General features: G+C 47.5%; 1 protein-coding gene across 1 annotated transcript in view; it reads left to right on the top strand.

Annotated features, from left to right (window-relative positions):
- The window catches only part of ITIH5 (inter-alpha-trypsin inhibitor heavy chain 5), a 101,395-nt gene that overhangs the window by 70,458 nt on the left and 7,952 nt on the right, over positions 1 to 22,985 (top strand). Inside the window, exons 8-11 of the mRNA XM_008002218.3 lie at positions 8,687 to 8,855; positions 14,774 to 15,083; positions 17,819 to 18,378; positions 21,284 to 21,337. Coding sequence (XP_008000409.3) covers positions 8,687 to 8,855; positions 14,774 to 15,083; positions 17,819 to 18,378; positions 21,284 to 21,337 — 1,093 coding nt within the window. The remainder of the gene's footprint in view (positions 1 to 8,686; positions 8,856 to 14,773; positions 15,084 to 17,818; positions 18,379 to 21,283; positions 21,338 to 22,985) is intronic.

Raw genomic sequence — 22,985 nt, 5'->3', positions numbered from 1 at the left:
GCGGGTTGACCTCTGTAAGAACCCTGTTTTCCTCCTCAGTGAGGCCCCACAGGTGCCCCTTATTTTTTTCCTCTGGGCACGGGGGTTTGGTGTTCCTGCCTCTTCCCGATCCCCCACTCTCTCTAAGACTTGCTAACTCCTCCCCACTGGCTTCCCAGCCAGTAGTTGTCAGGCAGTGACCTGAGCCCCGTCCCCTTGGTTTCCACCCCAGATAAGCCCTTGTCCAAGAGCATAAAGACAACAAGTTGGAAACTCTTCTTATGGCCCCAGAGAGCAAGTGTGGCTTTCTAAAGCCAGACACTTAATCCCCTCGCGAGTCAGGCCTGTACACCGATTGTATTCATCTCCATGAAAACTGCGGTACATATCATCATACATTTTATATGCCTGTTTTAAAAGATCTCCAGGGAAGACATTTCCACAGTCCCCTGTGGTCATCTTTTAAGGAATTAATTTCATGACTCCAACATGTATGTTTTGGGGGTCCCTGTCTCAAGCAGGTTAGCCCCTTTCTAGCATGGAAGGCCCCTAGAGGGAGCTTAGAGGACAGGAGTGTGGCTTCCTGGGGTGCCCAGTGTCTCTTCCTTCAGGCCTAGTTAGTTGGAAAGGGCGTTGAGGGTGAGTGGTGACCAGCTTTGTCCATCACCTGCACTGGAAGAGTCTACGGCTTTTCCTAGCCATGATCATGCGGTCTCAGGATTGGGAGGGACCCTGAACGGGGGTCTTGGCTGCTCAGCCCTTTGGAGGTGGGAAGGCAAGTCAAGGGTTAACAGAACCAGTGGCTGCAGTCTGCAGGGGTGAATGAGGTTGGGTGGCTGCTGCAGTCTGCAGGGGTTGGTGGAGCGGGGTGGCTGCAGTCTGTGGGGGTGAATGAGGTTAGGTGACTGCAGTCTGCAGGGGTTAGTGGAGTGAGTGGCTGCAGTCTGTGGGGGTGAGTGGAGCTGGGTGGCTGGAGTCCGCAGGGGTGGGTGGGGCTGGGTGGCTGGAGTCCGCAGGGGTGGGTGGGGCTGGGTGGCTGCAGTCCACAGGGGTGAGTGGGGCTGGGTGGCTGCAGTCTGCAGGGGTGAGTGGGGTTGGGTGACTGCAGTCTGCAGGGATGAGTGTGGGGTTGGGTGACTGCAGTCTGCAGGGATGAGTGGGGCTGGGTGGCTGCAGTCTGCAGGGGTGAGTGGGGCTGGGTGGCTGGAGTCTGCTGGGATGAGTGGGGCTGGGTGGCTGGAGTTCGCAGGGGTGGGTGGGGCTGGGTGGCTGCAGTCTGCAGGAGTTAGTGCCTACAGTCTTCAAAGGTTAATGGAGGCTGTTTGCCCCTATATGCCTGGCCCCTCTGGAACGAGGGCAGGAGTCCATCCACACGGCCCTCCTCTGAGTGGGAATGGAGCCTCCGGGAGGTGCCTGGGCTGCCTTCCCTGGTGCACACAAGGACAAGTTGCAGCTGAGGCCTTACAAGGTCATAAGGAGCCTGTAGCTGCTGAGCTGAGGGAAGGAGGGTAGAGATTGAATAACTCTTCCTAAAGCAGAATATCCGTCATGTGGGAAAAAAAAAATGCCAGCTTAAGAGCGAGGTGGGTCCGTCTGGAGGTTCTTGGCACACGGTGAAGGATCCCTGAGGATGTCAGCAGCTAAAGCAGCAGCTCCGCCACAGGTGGCCTTCCTGGCAGGCCCCCGTGCAGCCTGACCATGTTGGGCCCAGCAGTGTGCAGCGTGGGGACTCCCAGGAGGGCCTGAGAACCGGGCCCAGCACTGCCCTACCACTGCCACTGCATGCTGCTGTCCCTCCCATCCCAGCCGGCACCTTCGCTCCTTCCTGGGTGGGGACTACCTGGACTGTGAGTGCGCAGGGTCCAGTCCGTCTGATGCTCACATGGGCTGTGCTGGCTCTAAGTGAGAGGAGGGGCAGGGATGAACCAGGGTGAGAAGGGCCCAGTGCCCTGGCTGAGGCCGCCCCTGCCTGTGGAGTACAGTTCTCCGAGTTATTGATCATCACTGCAGCTTGTCCATCAGGCAGCTCGGAGCTTCCTGCACATCCTCTTTCTCAGTAGTGTCTGTCTTAGGTTCTCAAGGGCTGGGTTGTATCTCATGTCCCTTGCATTCACCAACAGGACCTCTCTGTCTGTCTTTCTCCTCCCCTCTGTTTTCCTCTTTCTCCCTCACTCTTTCTGTCTCTTTCTCTGTGTCCCTGAGTATTCTGTCTGTCTCTGTCTCCTCTATCTCTGTTCTTCTCTATCTGTCTCTGTCTTATTTGTTTAATAATACAACAGATATTTCCTAAAAGCCTACAATGTACAAAATGCCACCACGTTGGGAGGGTGGGGCAGGGCAGGGGGATGGCTGTTTTGAGGAACTCCCTGTCCAGTGTGACAGATGGATCATTTATTCACTGCTTACTTATTCAGGACACATTTGTTAAGCATCTCCTATGCGCCAGGCACTGCTGGGTATTAAATATAGAATGATAAATATACAATAATAAACCAGAAAAAGTGGCTGGGTGTGGTGGCTCATGCCTGTAATCCTAACGCTGGGCGTGGTGGCTCACGCCTGTAATCCTAACGCTTTGGGAGGCTGAGTTGGGTGGATTACCAGGTCGAGAGATCGAGACCATCCTGGCCAACATAGTGAAACCTCGTCTCTACTAAAAATACAAAAATTAGCTGGGCATGGTGGTGTATGCCTATAGTCCCAGCTACTCAGGAGGCTGAGGCAGGAGAATTACTTGAACCCAGGAGATGGAGGTTGCAGTGAGCCGAGATCGCACCACTGCAGCCTGGCGATAAAGTGAGACTCTGTCTCAAAAATAAATAAGTAAATAAAATAATAAATAAATAAATAAAACAGCGAAAGCTCCTGCACACAAAAGCATAGACTGGAGATGGACAGACCAGTCAATGCACAGAGAGAGAAGGACGTTCTGTCTATCAGCGTGAAAGGAGAGAGCAGGGGTCCGTGCCTTGGGGAATGGTGGCCAGGGCTGGGAGGCAGGGAAGGGCTCTCTTGGAAGATCATGTGTAAACCCAGGATTGCAGGACAAGAAGGGACCTGCAGCAGCAAAGACTGAGAGGAAGAGGAAGGGAGCTCCAAGGAAAGGAAACAGCAGGTGCAAGGGTCCTGGGGAGGGAAGGAGCTTGCAGGAGTCATGGCGGCACAGTGTGGACATCCCATAGCTGGGGTACGTGTCAGCTGGTGCAGCACAGGGATGGAGCTGTCACCTGTCTTCTCCGTTGAGTTAGGAATGGCCTCACCAAGGAGGGGACATATCAAGTGAGTTCTGAAGGGTGGCCGTAGCTCAACATGTAGGGAAGGTGGGGAAGGAAGGCAGCCCCTGGTGCCACCGCAGGAAGTCATGAGAAAGCAGGGTGGGTTTAGGGAAGCTGGGTGTGGGCGAATCAGACCTTAGAGTCGGTAGCCGGAGCAGACTAGCAGGAAATAAAGGCAGGAATTTGAACCGGGACCATTTATTTTAATGAGGATTTTGTATCCAAAAGGAGACATTAGGCCAGGTGCAGTGGCTCACGCCTATAATCCCAGCATTTTGGGAGGCTGAGATGGGCGGATCATGAGGTCAGGAGATTGAGACCATCCTGGCCAACATGGTGAAACCCCATACAAAAAATTAGCTGAGCGTGGTGGTGTGAGCTTGTAATCCCAGCTACTCGGGAGGCTGAGGCAGGGGAATCGCTTGAACCCGGGAGGTGGAGGTTGCAGTGAGTGGATACCGTGCCACGGCACTCCAGCCTGGTGACAGAGCAAGACTCCGTCTAAGATAAGATAAAATACCTTAGACTTTATGCTGAGGGCAGTGAGGGGCCATGGAAGGCTTTGAAGAGAGGAGGGTTGAAAATCTACGTTGCAGTAATGCAGGGCCACGCTAGGTCCTTCCTGAAGCGCAAGCCCTTTGTCGCTCCACTTCCACATATGGAAATTTATCCTAAGGGAAGAGTCACGAGCACAAAGACTTAAGGATAATGAGCTTCCCAGCAGCACTGCTCAAATATTCCAAAATATGAAAACATGGTGGATGCGTGCAGGAGGATGTTGGATTGCTGTTAAAATGATGTGGCAAACATTTCTCCATTGATATGAAAACCATATGTGGTATGTTACAGTAAAGAGAAACTTTACAGCACGATATATGTATTCTATGATCCCACTTCCTTTAAAATCACACGTGCACACGCACACACCCGGGGATGTTTCTGAAGTGGTATGTGGCACACCAGCATTTTAGTAGTGGTTGTCTCTAGATAGGCGTGATGATGTGAGTTGTATATGTTTTTCTTCTTATCTTTCAAAAAATGAGTAATATTTTTGTATTAAGAAAAAATACAAAGGAAGAAAAGGCATATCAGTTTATGGTCACAGGGATATTTAGGAAGAGGAGTTGGAATTCCAGGGTGTGGCGAAGGATGTGAGGGTTACAGATTCAACATGACGTCCAGGCTTCCACCCTGGACCACGGGTGAAGGTTCCAGTGTCCTCTGTCCTGGGACAGAGAGCAGCAAAGGAGAGGGAGATTTAAAAAGATGAAGGCTCCATTCTCCACCGAGTCGATTCTGAGCTACTCGTGGGACACGCAGGGAGAAACGGTTGGCAGGTTGGTCTGGATGGAACAACGGAGGCCAGCTCCAGAGATGAGCCTGGAAATTCACAGATGACGATGGTAGTTGGCACTGTGGGGGATGGATGATGTCACCTGGAGCAGTGTCTGGTGTGAGAGTGGAGCTGAGAACCTCAGCTGAGAAAAGGACCGTGTGACTCACCCTGAGGAGCCAGCAGAGAGGGAGACACCAGCAAAGCCCCGGGGAGGGGCTGGGGAAGCCAAAGCAGGAGGAGTTTCAAGAAGGGAACAGCATAGACTTGACAGTGTCTTCTGGAGAGTGCTGGTACGTCTGGGTGTGGGTTCTGTTTATTTGCATGGGAGACTTTGACATATTTCCTGGCAGTGGGAGCCAGGCATGGGAGAGGACAGGAAACTGCTGCGGAGAGCCCCTCTGAACAAGCAGGGTGTAGGGGGATAGGAGGAGGGAATAGCAGAGGAGAGAACAGAGAATAGTGGAGGTTTCTGAGCCCCGGGAATGAAAAGGAGCATTCCATTGCTGTTCTTTTCTCCCAGAAGAACTTGTTGCATTCTCCAGTAGGATGAGAAGGTAGATTTAATGAAATATGTTCATTGTTCTTGTCCCGGGGCAGGTGCAAAAATCCTGCAGTGCCTTCCTTTTTCTTTTTTTTTTTTCTTTTCTGTTTTGAGGTAGAGTCTCACTCTATTGCCCAGGCTGGAGTGCAGTTGCGTGATCCCAGCTCACTGCATCTTCCACCTCCTGGGTTCAAGCGATTCTCCTGCCTCAGCCTCCCAAGTAGCTGGATTACAGGCGTGTACCACCATGCCCAGCGAATTTTTGTATTTTTTTTTTTTTTTTTTTTTACTAGAGACAAGGTTTTACCACATGGGCCAGGCTGGTCTTGAACTCCTGACCTCAAGTGATTTGCTGGCCTCAGCCTCCCAGAGTGCTGGGATTACAGGCGTGAGCCACTGTGCCTGGCACCTGAGTGCCTTCTGCAAGGATGTTACAGGAGATGGATACATTAATTGATGCCAGAAATGAAACAAAAGAAACAAAGAAATAAACAGAGCCCATCAACATACAGGGACTTGGAAGAGATCACCAGATTTGCTGCACATTAAAAGGGTGACAGCTCCGAGTAATCTCGGCTCCAGTCGTCCTGGGGCTGCAGGTTCTGCTGCTGTTTGTGTGCGTGCTGCCCCTGAAGTCAGACTCCCTGCATTTTAATCCAGGCTCCCATGGGGCATGATGCTTAGCCCCTCCATGCCTCAGTTGCCCCATCTGTTAAATGGGAATACTAATAGTTACTTTCTCTCAGGTGGCTTGTAAGAATTAGAATTGATCACCTCAACATAGGAAGAGCCTGTCCACTCAGTGTATGCCTGGGGAGTAGAAAGCTCCCAGGAAATGCAAGCTGTTAATATAGTCAGCATCGTCGTCATCATCCTTCTAATGATACCATCGACTCCATTGCTTTCTCAACCTGAGAATGAAGAAGTGCTGGGAAGTGGAGGAACATTACTTTAGCAAAAAACCACGGGGAGCGAGTTAGGCGAACATTTGCTCAGCCTAGAAACTCTTAGTTCACTAGCCCTACAGAAAAAAAATATAATGTGCAGATGTGTTTTATTTATTTTTTTGAGACACAGTTTCACTCTGTCACCCAGGCTGGAGTGCAGTGACACGATCTCAGCTCACTGCAATCTCCGCCTCCCAGGTTCAAGTGATTCTCCTGCCTCAGCCTCCTGAGTAGCTGGGTTTACAGGTGCGCCACCACGTCCAGCTAATTTTTGTATTATTAGTAGAGACGAGGTTTCACCATGTTGGCCAGGCTGGTCTCAAACTCCTGACCTCAGGTGATCTACCCACCTCAGCCTCCCAAAGTGCTGGGATTACAGGTATGCACCACCATGCCTGGCTAATTTTTGTATTATTAGTAGAGACGAGGTTTTGCCATGTTGGTCAGGCTGATCTCTGTCTCCTGACCTCAAGTGATCCACCTGGCTTGGCCTCCCAAAGTGTTGGGATTAGAGGCATGAGCTACCACACCTGGCCTAATGTGCAGATTTTAAAATAGATGCATTGAGAATAGTTTTCTGAAGCAGAATTTGAGGTTCCTATAAAATTCAAGTTGGACAGTTTGATATGGGATGAGCAGTTGGATCGAGGATTGAAAGTAGGCTGAGGAGTGAGGAAGAGGGAAAATTCCAGAGGGAAAGGATACAAAAGCAGTGGTTATTTCACCTAGCCAGAGAGGCTGACGGAGCCATCTGTCTGAATCTGGGGAAGGAGGAAAGGCAAAGAGTCATGAACCGGGGAAGAGACCCACAGCTTGTTTTGAGAGTGTTCCGGAACTCCTTAGCACACGTCCTTCTGGAACTTACCATTCCCGACTTCACTGTTTTCTCTTAAGCTCTGCTGGGGCTTTCCACCAGCAAGTTACAGCCACCAGCAGGTAACAGCAAACCCATCTAGAACTCTGATTGTATGCCTGGCCCTGCTCGGAGCCCTTTTCATCTCGATCCTTATTTAATCCTCATGACAACCTGACGAGGCAGGTACTATTACTGTCCTGATTTTATGGATGGGGTAACTTGGGCGCAGTGATATCAGAGAGCGAGTAAGTGAGGGAGCTTACTGCTCAGGGCCTCACAGAGAGTTGGGGGGGAACCCAGCCTCAAGGGTGACAGCTGGCCCTGAAGCCTGTGCTCTTCACCTTCGTAAAGGTGCCAGATGTCCTTTCATGGTCGTTATGCAGTGAAAGTCCCTGACCGCCTATGCTGTGCCTCTGTAAGTGTCTAACAACAGTGCTGCTGTAAGTGTCTAAAAACAGTGCTGTTGTAAGTGTCTAACAAGTGCTACTTGGGAAGACAGTGTTTGCTCACAGTGTCTGCAGATTACTCTAGAAACCTTTTCAAAGCCCCTAGCGTATTTCTGGTTTCAGGTCATATGGCTTCTTTCTTCTTTCCATGCGTCACAGCTGACTTTAGTGCATACCTGTTATCACTTAGCATCCGCGATCTCACCTGTGTTACTTCCCGGCTTTGCTCAAACCGCCTGCCTTCTCTTCAGAATGCCCTTCGAAGCTGGGTGCAGTGGCTCACACCGGTAATCCCAGCACTTTGGGAGGCTGAGGCAAGTGGATTGCCTGCGCTCAGGAGTTTGAGGCCACCCTGGGCAACATGGTGAAACCCCGTCTCTACTAAAATGCAGAAATTAGCCGGATGTGGTGGCTTGCACCTGTGATCCCAGCTACTCAGGAAGCTGAGGCAGGAGAATCGCTTGAACCTGGGAGGCAGAGGTTGCAGTGAGCTGAGATTGCGCCACTGCACCCCAGCCTGGGTGACAGAGCGAGAGTCTGTCTAAAATAATAAGAAGAATGTCCTTCCAGTTCTTTCAAGGTATTCTTTAAACCTCATCCTCAAATTCCTCTTTTCCTTAAAGCCTCATGTCACTCCAGTCCACAGTAATAATCTTTTCAATTCCTATGGTATTTATCATTTGGGCCTTTAATTTTATGATTCATTAAATGTTCATTCATTCACCTGCCTCACCTTTGTCTAGCACCTCCTTCTTGTCACTAGGTGGTAGAAGATGAAGGAGACCCACCTGCAGAGAACTCACAACCGAGTAAGGGAAGGAGATGAACAGTCATCATCGTGGTGTGATGCGTGCTTTCTCATAGGAGTGCGTTGAGGGCTTTGCCAGCCTAAGGGAGAGAATGATCAGCTCTCTTCAGAGAAGTTAGAAATATTTCGAACAGAGAATTTGCACACTTGCCTGGCTCTTAAGAATGAGGAGGGGCTTGTCAAGTGAAAGATGGAGGTAGGGCGGTGGGGTAGAACATTCAGGGTCAAGAGAACAGCAGTGGTGGAGATGCGGGGGCCCAAAGCACCGTGGCGGGATGCAGCTTTCATAATGATTCACTCATGTCTACAACCGTAACATCTTTACACCATTCTTTCCAGTCAGGTAACCAATTCCTTGACATTCAGCCAAGTGCCCTTTACATAGTTGACACTGAATTTGAACCCTGACATTGTTCCCGGGGGTGACGGTTTCCCGAACAGGGGATAAGTGGACTCACGTGAGTGGCTGTGACTGGTTTTGCTTTTGTGTTTGCCTAGACCAAGGATGCCCTCTTCACGATTCTCCATGACCTCCGACCCCAGGACCGTTTCAGTATCATTGGATTTTCCAATCGGATCAAAGTATGGAAGGACCACTTGATATCAGTCACTCCAGACAGCATCAGGGATGGCAAAGTGTACATTCACCATATGTCACCCACTGGAGGTAAAGATGACACCTTCTTTTCACATTGGCTTGGCTTTGACATAATAAGTTTTCTTTTTTCTTTTTGGCTGAGAGACAAAGATTTGAAAGCTGGGGTTGATGGCAGGAAAGGAGACTGCGGGTGAGAGCTTTCTCAGCAGCCTAGGTTGCTCCAAATACCAAATCCGTACTCTCAGTCTCCAAGTGAGGCTGGTGAGGTTCTGGGGGAAAATAACCTGATAGGTGTTTGGAGGCTTTCCTGGTTCATCTCATGGATCCTGTTACAAAAAGTCTTGCTGATACAAAAACAATACTGTTTTTGTAAAGGTTTGGGGGTGGAGAATTAAAGCCACATGGACCAGCCAGTGGTTCATGTGCAGGGGCAGGTGGAACTGTTTTGCAAAACAAGGCGGGGCAGGGGCAGGGGCAGGAGCAGGGGCAGGTGGAACTGCTTTGCAAAACAAGGCGGGGCAGGGGCAGGTGGAACTGCTTTGCAAAACCAGGAGCCCTGTTGGTAGAGCTGCAGCTGAGTGAGTGAAACCTGTATCCGGGTGGCCTGGCAGGGTTGCGGAGGTAAAATGTGATGGGGAGGATGTGGGCTCTCAGCCACTGCATGCTTGTCTTGGGTGGTGCCCAGGTAAGGGTGCAGAATATTAAGAGTGGAAAGACCATAAAGAATTCTGAGAAGAGTGGAGAATCAGAGCAGTGTGTTACCCAGCTGTCCTAGATGTTAAGTTCTCCCAACTCAGGACCTGCGCTGTGCTCTTGCCATTCTCTGTATCAACAGTGCAGTGGACACAGAAGAGGTGCTCAGTATTGGAGCATTTAGAACAACTGGACCTACTCCCTGCCCCCTGCCTTACAGGCTCTGTACAGAGACACCACCTCCTGGTTAATTCCACTTCAGTTATCTGGAAACCTACAAAACATTCTGTTCAGTCTTTTCCCATCTGGAATTTTCCATCTTTCATATCTTCATGGTTTCCCAATCCAAGACAAAGCCCTCATTTCCCCAATGAACTTAATTTGGAACTTGATCTTGCTGGGCTGGTACTTTCATTTACACTGAGATTTCCTACTAGCCTCCAAAACAGTATAATCTCGGAACTGTTTTGGTGTTTGATGAGAGAAACTGAAGATTGGATTTAATATGACAGTGATAATCTACAGCAGGAAATCCAAATCCACAACACCATAAAATTCTTGAAGGAACAGATTTCTCTTCATGTTAACATAGCTCCCACCTCCATGCACGGTTCCTAACACAGAGGGCAGGCTCAATGGATATTTGTAGACTGGATTTATTTTAATGGTCCTGCTTACTAGAAGAATGATGTGTGTGTGCTGGTGGAGTGGGGTCCATGGAGTAATAAACAGCTTTAGAAAATAGCTGGTCCGGGTGGGGTGGCTCACACTTGTAATCCCAGCACTTTGGGAGGCCAAGGCAGGTGGATCACCTGAGGTCAGGAATTCAAGACCAGCCTGGCCAGCATAGTGAAACCCCGTCTCTACTAAAAATACAAAAAGTTAGCCGGGCGTGGTGGCAAGTGCCTGTAATCCCAGCTACTTGGGAGGCTAAGGCAGGATAATTGCTTGAATCTGGGAGGCAGAGGTTGCAGTGAGCCAAGATCACGTCAGTGCACTCCAGCCTGGGCGACAGCAAGGCTCTGTCTCAAAATAAAAAGAAAAAAAAAAAAGAAAGAAAATGGCTGATGTATGTTAGGGTCTTTTGGACTCCAAGCCTTAGAAACCCCATGGGTTTCCTTTATTTTTCTTGACACCGCCTTGCCCTAGCCTCTGCAGGTGAACAGTACATCAGTCTGCTTCTCTCTAAGATGTGTAGCGTCAGGATTGAGAGCATGAATTTGGAAGCCAGGCTGCCTGGGTTTGAATCCAGCTCCACCTTCTCTGTGCCTCAGTTTCCTCATCTGTAGAATGAAGATAACAATGGAGTCGTTATCAGGATGGAGTGAGCTAAAGCATTTCAAGTGGTTAGAATGGTCCTGGCACATAGAAAGTCCTCTTTAGGCATCAGATGTGGCCATTATTTTCGGGTAACCCTTCTCACTGGTGCTTGTGAGTCCTTTGATGACAGCTCCTCTCTGTTTTTTGTGGGCAAGAGATGCCCCCCTTAACATGGGCTTGATGCCAATCCCTGCAGGGCCTCTGGTGGCTGTGTGCCATCGGGAAAGCTAATCCATCCCTCTGCCTGGGCTCTCCTTGGCTTTAAAGTGGAGTGAGAGATTTGGCACCATTGCTGAATACAGACATGAAAAAAAAACAAATGCCAGATCATCCTTGCCCACACATCCAGGGGCACTAAGAAATTAGACTGGCCCTTAAAAAAGGCAAATTAGGCCAGGCACAGTGGCTCATGCCTATAATCCTAGCACTTTGGGAGGCCAAGATGGGCTGATTGCCTGAGCTCGGGAGCTTGAGACCAGCCTGGGCAACACAGTGAAACCCCATCTCTACTAAAATACAAAAAACTAGCTGGGCGTGGTGGCTTGCGCCTGTAGTCCCAGCTACTGGGAAGGCTGAGGCAGGAGAATTGCATGAATCTGGGAGGCAGAGGTTGCAGTGAGCCGAGATCACGCCACTGCACTCCAGCATGGGTGACAGAGTGAGATTCCATTTCAAAAGCAAACAAACAAAAGAAAGGCAAATTAGTGATTCCAATAAAATGTTAAATAACTTTCCTTCCATTTGGACTCTGCATCTTAGCAAGAATTACAAACATTTGGTCATGGACATAGCCTTATCTACTTTTTTAGCTAGAAAATCTGGAGGATGTAAAGCCATGGGGGAGATGATCTGGTTCTCCCAGATGTGGTACATTTTAATTTTAAATTTTAATTTTTGTGGGTCCAGAGTAGGTATATGTATTTATGGGGTATATGAGGTATTTTGATACAGGCATACATTGTGTGATAATTACGTCAGATAAATGAAATATCCATCACCTCGAGCATTTGTCCTTTGTGTTACAAACAATCCAATTATACTCTTAGTTATTTTTAAATGTATCTTGACATTATTATTGAATATAATCACCCTGTTGCACTATCAAATGCTAGATCTTCTTCATTCTTTCTAACTACTTTTTGTACCCATTAACTATCCTTCTGCCCCACCCTCTACTACCCTTCCCAGCCTCTGGGAACCATCGTTCTCCTCTTTATCTCCGTGAGTTCAATTGTTTTAATTTTTAGTTCCCACAAATAACCAAGAACATGGGAAGTTGGTCTTTCTGTGCCTGGCTTAATTCACTTAATATAATGAGCTCCAGTTCCATCCATCGTGTTGCAAATGACAGGATCTCATTCTTTTTTATGGCTGAATAGTGCCCCATGGTATATATGTACCACAAATGTGGTAAAATTTGCAGGTAGAGAAAAGTGCCTCCAGTCAGGATGATGGATGGTGGTGATGGTCATCAAACTCTTAAGTTTACTACAGATCATGAATTGGACACTTAGAATGGGTGATCTTTTGGTATATAGATTTTATCTTAAGCCATTTAAAAAAGAAAAAAAAAAACAAAGGAAATAGGTGTTCACACTACAGTAAAGTCCCTGCTTTACTTGGTGATGGTGGGATGCTGGTAGCTTAGTTCAGTGGAATCCTTAGCTAACCCAGAAACCTCACTGTAGCTGGGATTTCAACCTCAACCACCCAACCACCTGTCTCTCCATCCGCCAAACAAATATTTGTTCAGCTCCTATCAAAGACACAGGCCCCAACTTTATTTATTTATTCATTTTGCTCCCAAACTTAAATTGTGTGATTTGTTTTAATCATAAAGTAGTAAATTTAAGAATACATGGGGCCAGGTGCGGTGGCCCACACCGGTAATCCCAGCACTTTGGAGGCCAAGGTGGGCAGATCACAAAGTCAGATCAAGACCAGCCTGGCCAACATGGTGAAACCCCGTCTGTACTAAAAAAATAGAAAAATTAGCTGGGCATGGTGGCATGTGCCTGTAATCCCAGCTACCCAGGAGGCTGAGGCAGGAGAATTGCTTGCTTTAACCGGGGAGGCAGAGGTTGCAGTGAGCCAAGATCATGCCACTGCACTCCAGCTCAGGCAAGAGAGCAAGACTATGTCTTTAAAAAAAAAAGAAAAAAAGAAAAAAAAATACATCAGTGGCCGGGCATGGTGACTCACACCTGTAGTCCCAGCACTTTGGGAGGTTGAGGTAGGAGAATTGCTTGAGCCCAGGAGTTTGAGACCAGCCTGGGCAACACATTGAGACCCTGTCTCTAAATAAAAAAAGAAGGAAAAGAAAACATGGGAACATTCTTTTTTAAGGAAGCAGTAACCTGTAGTGTAACATACATGCAGAGAAATGCACATGTAGTAAGTGTACAACCTGATACGTTTTCATAAACTGAACAGAACCTGGACCCAGATCAAGAAACAGAACATTTAGAACTCATGTTCTCACCCCATGTTTTCCATGGAAGTGTCTATTCTAAGACATTTGAGGAGTAAAGAAAATCATCCAAAGAAAAGCAGGAGAGTAAAACCTCCTGCTGTCCACAGATACCTGCTAACGTCATTGGTGTTTATTCTTCCACTGTTTCTCAGAGTTGAGATTTGTTTTCTATTTTGTAGAGGTTTTCTAAGCCACATATTCCTGATAAAGTTTTTCTTCCCTGTCGTCCCCAACTTCATTTTATTTATAAATTTATTTATTTTATTTTTATTTTTTCTGTTGAGACAGCATCTCACTTTGTTGCCCAGGCTGGAGTGTAATGGCACAATCTTATCTCACTGCAACTTCTGCCTTCTGGGTTCAAGTGATTTTCTGACCTTAGCCACCCGAGTAGCTAGGATTACAGGCATGTGCCACCATGCCTGACTAATTTTTGTATTTTTGGTAGAGACAGGGTTTTGCCATGTTGGCCAGGCTGGTCTCGAACTCCTGACCTCAGGTGATCTGCCCACCTTGGCCTTCCAAAGTTCTGGGATTACAGGCATGAGACACCGTGCCTGGCCGGCCCTCAACTTTAATCAGAGCTGTTGCTGACAAGGGCCTTTGAAGGAAAAAGGGTGGCCAAGAGAAATATTCCCACAGAGGAAGGGAACCCCCCCCTTCCTCTGTGGGGTTCTGACAAGCTGAGGTGATCTGAAGGGACAGGAAGCCAGGAAAGGAGGGACGATGAAGGCAACAAATTCATTCTTTCATTAGCTCCACCCAGCCCTGGACAACGCTGGAAGGCATCCGAGATGTCAGCGGCTACCCTCCTCCTCTTCATTCGTGCCCCTCCTCCCCTCTGCAGCTGTTTCTCCCTGCTCATTCCTGCTGTCCTCTACGCTCAACACCTTCCTGCTCTTTTCAAAACCATTCTCAGAAAAGGGCACAGAAGTCACTGAAGCTCAGGTAGTGGAGACTGCTAAACTAAGGTGTCGCCACACGCCTTCTGGAGAAGGTTTGTTACAGCGGGATAATCCCCGGTCACTTATATGCATCTAGTAAACGATTTGCATTTAGCAAGTTTCTGGATGGCCCCCTGACATCTCACTCCTATGAGCACTTGGGTGGTTGAGCTCGAACTGCAGCTATGAAAGTGCATTCAGGCTGGGCGCGGTGGCTCACACCTGTAGTCCCAGCACTTTGGGAGGCCAAGGTGGGCAGATTACTTGAGGTCAGGAGTTTGAGACCAGCCTGGCCAACATGGTCAATCCTGTCTCTACTAAAAATACAAAAATTAGCCAGATGTGGTGGTGTGTGCCTGTAATCCCAGCTACTCGGGAGGCTGAGGTGGGAGAATTGTTGAACCTGGGAGGTGGAGGTTGCAGTGAGTGGAGATCGCGCCACTGCACTCCAGCCTGGGTGACAGAGCGAGACTCCGTCTCAAAAAAGAAAAAAAAGTGCATTCAGGGTGGGGAAGTGAGTGTAGAGGCTTGAGCTGTCCCGTGTTGGTGTCCTGCAGGCACAGACATCAACGGGGCCCTGCAGAGGGCCATCAGGCTCCTCAACAAGTACGTGGCCCACAATGACATTGGAGACCGGAGCGTGTCCCTCATCATTTTCCTGACGGATGGGAAGCCCACAGTCGGGGAGACGCACACCCTCAAGATCCTCAACAACACCCGAGAGGCTGCCCGAGGCCAAGTCTGCATCTTCACCATTGGCATCGGCAACGATGTGGACTTCAGGCTGCTGGAGAAACTGTCGCTGGAGAACTGTGGCCTCACACGGCATGTGCACGAGGAGGAGGATGCGGGCTCGCAGCTCATCGGGTCTGTGGTCTGTCTTCATAGGCATGCGAGGCTGGTCGAGGGGCTGAGGGGTGGCTGTGGTGGGAACTCAGAGAGGACTGTGTTGCTGCACCCCAGACTTGCATCTGCTGACAACGATCACAGCTCATTGCAATGGGAGGTATCACAATGTGTTTTGAAGCCCGGCAGATCAGAGTTCAAATTCGGATCCTCCTTTGTGACTTTAGGCAAGATTCTTTTTTTCTTGTGATGGAGTTTCACTCTTGTTGCCCAGGCTGGAGTGCAATGGTGTGATCTCAGCTCACTGCAACCTCCACCTCCCGGGTTCAAGCGATTCTCCTGCCTCAGCCTCCCGAGTAGCTGGGATTACAGGCATGTGCCACCATGCCAGGCTAATTTTGTATTTTTAGTAGAAATGAGGTTTCTTTCTCCCTGTTGGTCAGGCTGGTCTCAAACTCCTGACCTCAGGTGATCTGCCCGCCTCGGCTTCCCAAAGTGCTGGGATTACGGGCGTGAGCCACTGCACCCAGCCCTAAGCAAGATTTTAAGACAGGCTGTACCTCCGTTTTCTCATCTGTAAAATGAGGATTATGGTTGGTTGCAGAATTTAATGAGAAAATCGCTATATAAAAACACCATGTAAAGCATTGGCACAGTGGCCATCCCATATTAAGTATTTAATGAGCTCTCATGGATCATTGACATCCTGATATTTCAAAGCACTTTCTAGTCAGTGTACTTTTATCCTACCCTGTGAGTAGTAGAGTACTGTTATCTCCATTCTGAGTACTAGTTAAAAGATACTTTTGTTTAGAAGCAAAACCACCAGATAAAACTGATAAATAATCAGATTATTTTGAGGTGGAGAATAAATGAGATCTTTTAAATGAGAGGTTGGAGAAAACTTAGATCTTTTAAAACAGAAATAGCTTCCCTTGGATATTATGTTGCCACACACAGTCTGCCACGTTGCTGTTGACTGAGCGAAGTGCCAACTCCCAGTTCAGCGTGAGGCCCTTGAATCTGCATCGTGGCATATGTGGTATCTACTTAAAAGCCAAGGGGAGGTTTGGGTAAATTTACGGGTGTTTAATAGCCATAATCAAAGGACATTTATTAATGAGAAACGGAAGTAGAGGTCCCTAAGGTATGCAGTAAAGACAGGTCCTCGGTTTCGGATTTGCCACCATTTCCTCCCATGCTTAATGAAGGATGTAAATGAAAACACAGATTTGCTTCCCACATTTTAAAGATTATTCAAAGCTAGAGTCAAAGGGGAGAATCTGATGCACTGGATAATAGAATTGAGATTCAATAAGGCATTCAGAAGGAAAAGCAATTATGCTGCAACAAGTCAGCTGCACTGCCATCCCACTGAAACTATGATCAATACCCGGCATTTATGAGAACTTATGATACACCAGAAATTTCTACGTGCATTATCCCGGATGATCCTCACAGAAATCCTAGGAGATAGGTGTATTAGGGTAAAGACTATGCTGCAGTACAGAGACGATGAGAGGCAAAGGCTGAAATAAGATAGCCATTTACTTCCCTCTCCTGTAATGGTAACAGGCTAGATCCTGCTCCAGAAAGTCATTCAGGGACCTAAGCTCCTTCTGTTTTATTGCTCTGCTTCCCTTAGGTGTTGTCCTTAATGCTATAGGATTGAAATTTGGTCACTATCACTCTAGTTTTCTAGCCACAAAAAGGGAGAGAGAAAAGAAAGCCAGCATGAATTTTAAGCAAATATTGAGAAGTTGCACATCTCACGCCTACCCGTATTCCACTGGGAGGACATAATCACATGGCCATTTGTGGCCTTGATGGAGGCTGGGAAATGTAGTTTGTAGCTCGATGGCCAGAGCTCAATTCTCATGAAAGAAGGGGAAAATGGACTTTTGGGGACAGCTAGCAGGTGACCAAAGAAGTACTATTAACATCCTGATTTTATAGATAAGGAAACTGAAGTTCAGAGAGGTTAAGTCACATGTCCCAAGACACACAGCAAGGAAGCGACAGAGATGGAAGTCTGATTCCACAGCCTATACTTTCTAGATCTTTTGAAAGGGAATTTTAATTGTCTCCTTACTTAACAAGAAGCAGTCATGTAACTTAACTACAAGAAAAGCAAATGCAAGCAAATGTTATACACACAAACTCATACAAATCAGGTTTCTCAAGTAGAATGTGCTGCTTAAAGCACATCTGGAATTTGTATTTGGTTCTAAGAAAAAGGTTTTTTAAGAGGTCCTTTGAGAAATGTAAGTGTGCACAAAGGAAATTTACAAAGAATAGTGAGGGAATCTCGAAACTGTGTCACAGGAAGAATAGTTCATGAAACTGGGGATTGATCGGGCTTAAAGGAATCACAGCATTGGTTTTTAAGCATCCAAACGTCTGTTGAAATGGATTAGACTAATTCTGTGTTGTTCCAGAGGCAAAACTGAAACCAGTGGGTGGAAATTTCAGGGAGCAAGATTTTAATCTACTAGAAGGAAGTTCTTTCTCATCATGAGAGCAGTTGAAAAACAGCTCAGAAGCCATGTGAGAGAATGCATTCCCTCTCATTAGTGGTGTTCAACCTGCTGCCTCGTGACCTCCTGGCAGAAATATTGTGCGGGATGCCATGTTGGACTCGATCTCTTCTAAAATCAGACTCATTCCCCTGAGAGTCTGCATTTTCCTTTAGGACTGTCCTGCCTGCTGTCGGAGCAGGGCCCTGATCTCCCTCTTTCCCTGTGCTTCCACTGCAGGTTCTACGATGAAATCAGGACCCCTCTCCTCTCTGACATCCGCATCGATTATCCCCCCAGCTCAGTGGTGCAGGCCACCAAGACCCTGTTCCCCAACTACTTCAACGGCTCAGAGATCATCATCGCAGGAAAGCTGGTGGACAGGAAGCTGGATCACCTGCACGTGGAGGTCACCGCCAGCAACAGTAAGAAATTCGTCATCCTGAAGACGGATGTGCCTGTGGGGCCTCAGAAGGCAGGGAAAGACGTCACAGGAAGCCCCAGGCCTGAAGGCGATGGAGAGGGGGACCCCAACCACATTGAGCGTCTCTGGAGCTACCTCACTACAAAGGAGCTGCTGAGCTCCTGGCTGCAAAGTGACGATGAGCCGGAGAAGGAGCGGCTGCGGCAGCGGGCCCAGGACCTGGCCCTGAGCTACCGCTTCCTCACTCCCTTCACCTCCATGAAGCTGAGGGGGCCGATCCCGCCCAAGGACAGCCTGGAGGAGGCCCACGGCATGTCGGCCGCCATGGGACCCGAACCGGTGGTGCAGAGCGTGCGAGGAGCTGGCACGCAGCCAGGTACGAGGCACCTGTGCCAGCCAGGTGTGGGGGACGCAGGCCTGAGATGTCACTCACCTTCTCCACAGGGAGCCCCAGCAGGAAGCTGTGTTAGTCCATTTTGCCATAATACTTATAAACAATAACCCAGACCGGATATAGTAGCTCACGCCTGTAATCCCAGCACTTTGGGAGGCTGAGGTGGGATCGCTTGAGGCCATGAGTTCAATACCAGCTTGGGCAACACAGAGAGACCCTGTCTCTACAAAAGAAAAAGAAAATTTAATTATCTATGTGTGGTAGAATGCCTGTAGTCTCAGCTACTCAGGAGGCTGAGGAAGGAGGATCAATGGAGCCCAGGAGTTTGAGGCTGCAGTAAGCCATGATCGCACCACTGCTTTCCCACCTGGGTGACAGAGCAAGACCCCGTCTCCAAAAAACAACCAACCAAAAAGCAGTAACGCTGTATAGAGCTCATAGTCTTCAGAGAGTGTTGTACACTGTTGTACGCACATTGCTATACACTGTGGCTGTCTAGAGAAATAAGAAAAAGGTGGCATTTGAGTCAGAAATATCACCTAGTGAGGTCAGTCCATCAATAAACCATCAATAAACTGAGTGCCAGGTTTCAGGCATGGGCAGAAGCACTGAAATGAACATACCAATGCCCATTTTTCAGTGCCTTTCTATATTTTCAAGCACTTCAGAGTTATGTAGTATAATTTAATTGTATGCTTGATTTTATTTCTCCAAGAGCATGTGGGAAGGACCAAGGTACGGATTCTTGCAAGAATCCGGTCTTTACATGTCAGTCTCTGAGAATCTGAACAGAAGCAGGCACGGTCAGTCTCGGTGCCATTCTGCTGGGGGTATGAGTAGAGACCAGAACAAGAGAAAGGAAAGACAGTGAAACCGAAGCAGGGCATTGTATTCCTGGCAGGTCTGCTTGTGGAAAATCGCGTTTCATATGCATCACATTCTTTTGGGTTCCTGTCAAGTTCTGTCTCCTAGGAGAGGAAACAGGTAGATCAGGCCTTACTCTGCACCCCACCAATGCTGTCCCATTTATTCCTCACACTCTAAAGTCTTAGAAAGACCTGGGTGTGGAGAAAGCATGCAGTTAGGATTCACCAACCTTCCTGACCAGCTGTGAGGCCTGAGGCAGGTGTCTCAACCTCTCTGAGCTTCCGTTCCCACTCCCCAGCCCTGAACACGGAGATAATCGTAATTTCCCTGCAGGGCTGTTGTAAGGACTACATGTGGAGTGCCATGGGCACACAGTGAGTTTTGCACAGATGTCAGACACGCCTTCCATGGAGGCACGGAGTACCAGAAATGTATTGATAAGTTCCTGTCCCCATAGCAAAGTTACAATTGACGTGGCTATTTCAGAAAGGATGGAGCTTGTCTTGGCAAAACTTACACAATGTTTGCTGTGATTAAAAGCATGTGGCGGGTGCTATCACTTTCTCCTCACGAGATCCGTGCCACATCCAGGAAAAATGGCTTTCTGAATAACATCTTGATGACAGGTCATCAGCGCAAATCTCCACGGCTTCAGGAGAGATCAGACCCAGGTGATACAAGACCCAGGGGGCCAGAAAGACAGAGGAGATGACCAACTGATTACTCAAAAGGGTTTTTTGTTTTTTTTTGGAAAGAAGATTCTTCCTTAAAGCTCTGATGGTTTTTAAATTTAAATTTAAATTTTTTTTGAGAGTTGGTGGCAGCTGCCACTCCTCAAAGCAGTCATCCATCCTCTTTCCTGGCAAATCTGCATTCTGCCCAGATCATGCGGGTCAAGACCAGTCTTGAGAAGCGGGTGCTTCAAGAACATTTCGAGACCTCACTCGTTAATTTCTGGGAGCAGTAAAAACCAAAGAAGAGGAGCACAATTTTGCTAGTACTAACAATTTGACATAAGTTATTGATTTTATTTATAGATATTAACTACTTTTAGGTTATTCTTTCATTGAATATTCAGAGCACCAGTACTTTGAAATACAAAGTGTTTCAAAATCTTCTGCTTTGTGAATTCCGCCGCACACGTAGCTACAGACACTGGATTATAACTGTACCTCTTTTTTTACATTGTTGTTTGTTTTTATCGTGAATGTAAAATTTACCACCTTACCCATTTTTAAGCGTACAGTTCAACGCTGGTAAGTGATGTTAAGTATATTGACGCTGTGGTGAAACAGATCTCTAGAACTTTTCCATCTTGCACATCCGAAATTCTACAGGCCCACTGAACGACTCATTTCTCCCTTCCCCTATAAATATATCTCAAGTGTGATAAAATATTTTCCCCTATAATATACACAAAAATAACAGAAAAGAATAGTATCTAATTCATAGAAGAATAAAATAATTAATCCTGCACACTTTACACTCCACTTGTGTAGCTTCTCTTATTTTCTTTTCTTTTCTTGTCTTTTCTTTTTTGAGACAGAGTCTCACTCTGTTAACCAGGCTGGAGTGCAGTGGTGCAATCATGGCTCACTGCAGCCTCAATCTCCTGGGCTCAAGTGATCCTCCCACCTCGGCCTCCCAAGAAGCTGGGACTACAGACGTGTGCCACCTTGTTGGGCTAATTTTTTTTTTTTTTTTTTTTTTTGGTGAGACAGGGTGTCACTATATTGCCCAGGCTGGTCTCGAACTCCTGAGTTCCAGTGATCCTCCCACCTTGGCCTCCCGAAGCACTGGGATTATGGACATGAGCCACCATGCCTGGCTTTACTTGTGTGTTTTGAGGCCAAGCTCCCTTTTTAAGACTGATGATGTTTTAAAGGGTTTTTTGATTCTTTAAGCTATTACAAATGTACCTAAAAGCTGTATTTTAGTCATTTCTACTCTCTTCCTTTGTAACTCTCTCTTCGTCTTCTTTAATGAATGACCGTGATGTTCTCTTCCTTCTCCTTTTTAGGACCTTTGCTGGAGAAGCCGTACCAGCCAAGAATTAAAATCTCTAAAACATCAGGTAAAGAAAAGGATGCGGTTGTGTGTGGATTGAGAGTAAGAGATGTTTAAAAAGTCTGAAACCAGGCCAGGTGTGGTGACTCACACCTGTAATCCCAGCACTGTGGGAGGCCGAGGTGGGTGTATTGCTTGAGGTCAGGAGTTCAAGACCAGTCTGGCCAACATGGTGAAACCTCGTCTCTACTAAAAATACAAAAATTAGCCAGGTGTGGTGGCGGGGGGCCTGTAGGGGAGGCCGAGACAGGAGAATTGCTGGAACCTGGGAAGTTGAGGGTACAGTGAGCCAAGATCATGCCATTGCACTCCAGCCTGGACTACAAGAGTGAAACTCTGTCTTAAAAAAAAAAAAAAAAGTATAAAACCAAGAATTCCTTGAAGTCAGTTAAAAATACCAGCTCATTCAGCAACGTATCAAGCCCACAATGTGAGGCAGAGCCTGAGAATCGCAGCTGTCATGAAACCATCGCATAAACACTGGAGATAGCACAGTCCCCAGGAATCCTGGCAGGAAACCCGATGGAAGAATAGATGGGTGGCAGAGGCACATTCTGACCCTTATTGAGTTTGGAAGACATTGTTTTAGAGATCCAGAACGTGCATGCTTCCAGCCTCTGCTATGACAAACATAAAATGGTGCTACCAAAATAAAAATGTTTGGTGTGACAGGCAGGTTTTGTTTTTGTTTTCATTCTTTTCAGTTCGTGGTTTCGAAAGGGAAGAACAGATTTTTTTCAAATGTCATGAAATTTCCTTTTGCCAGCTTCCTGGGACTATAATAAAAATTCAGAGGAAAGAATAACCTATGACTGGGTTTTGTTCTGCTGTGTCCACGTCATCCTCTGGAAGTCTCGATTATGGCCTTTCTGCTGCTGTGCTGTACGTGCAAGCTCCTAAAGCCAGGGACATCCCAGAGATTAGCCGTGGATATAGAGTCTGCACAGTCTCCAGGAGATGGACTGTAATTCCTTTGAACACACACGTAGGCTTTATGGAATGCCAGAAAAGCTTCCTCTTGGGTGCTGCCTGGAGTAATGCCTTTTTGACCCCTCCCCACTTTTTTGGATCAAGCACTATGTTTCCTTGTGAAGAGATTTGGACGATTTGAGTAGAAATGGTGTGGTACGTGCACATAGAAACTCTCAGAAAACTGTCAGATGAGCTAGACAGTTGCCCTCTGTCTCCATGGGTCCTGCATCCCAAGGATCAAACCAAGAGCAGATCAGAAATATGTGAAAAAGGAATTGCATCTGTATTGAATGTGCAGGGACTTTTTTTCTTGTCTTTATTCCTTAAGCGATAGAGTGTAACAACTATTTACATCGCATTCCCTTTGCATTAGTTGCTATAAGTAACCTAGAGATGATTTCAAGTGTATGGAAAGGCTGTGCGCAGTGGCTAAAGTCTGTAATCCCAGCACTTTGGGAGGCCAACGTAGGTGGATCACCTGAGGTCAGGAGTTTGAGACCAACCTGGCCAACATGGTGAAACCCCATCTCTACTAAAAATACAATAATTAGCTGGGCATGGTGGTGCACGCCTGTAATCCCAGCTACTTAGGAGGCTGAGGCAGGAGAATCGCTTGAACCCAGGAGGCAGAGATTGCAGTGAGCCGAGATTGCACCATTGCACGCCAGCCTGGGTGACAGAGT

Source organism: Chlorocebus sabaeus, chromosome 9 (genome assembly GCF_047675955.1).
Source record: "Chlorocebus sabaeus isolate Y175 chromosome 9, mChlSab1.0.hap1, whole genome shotgun sequence".
NCBI classification, from domain to species: domain Eukaryota; kingdom Metazoa; phylum Chordata; class Mammalia; order Primates; family Cercopithecidae; genus Chlorocebus; species Chlorocebus sabaeus.
The sequence above is the reverse complement of the archived record's forward strand: the minus strand, read 5'-3'. Positions and strand labels throughout refer to the sequence as shown.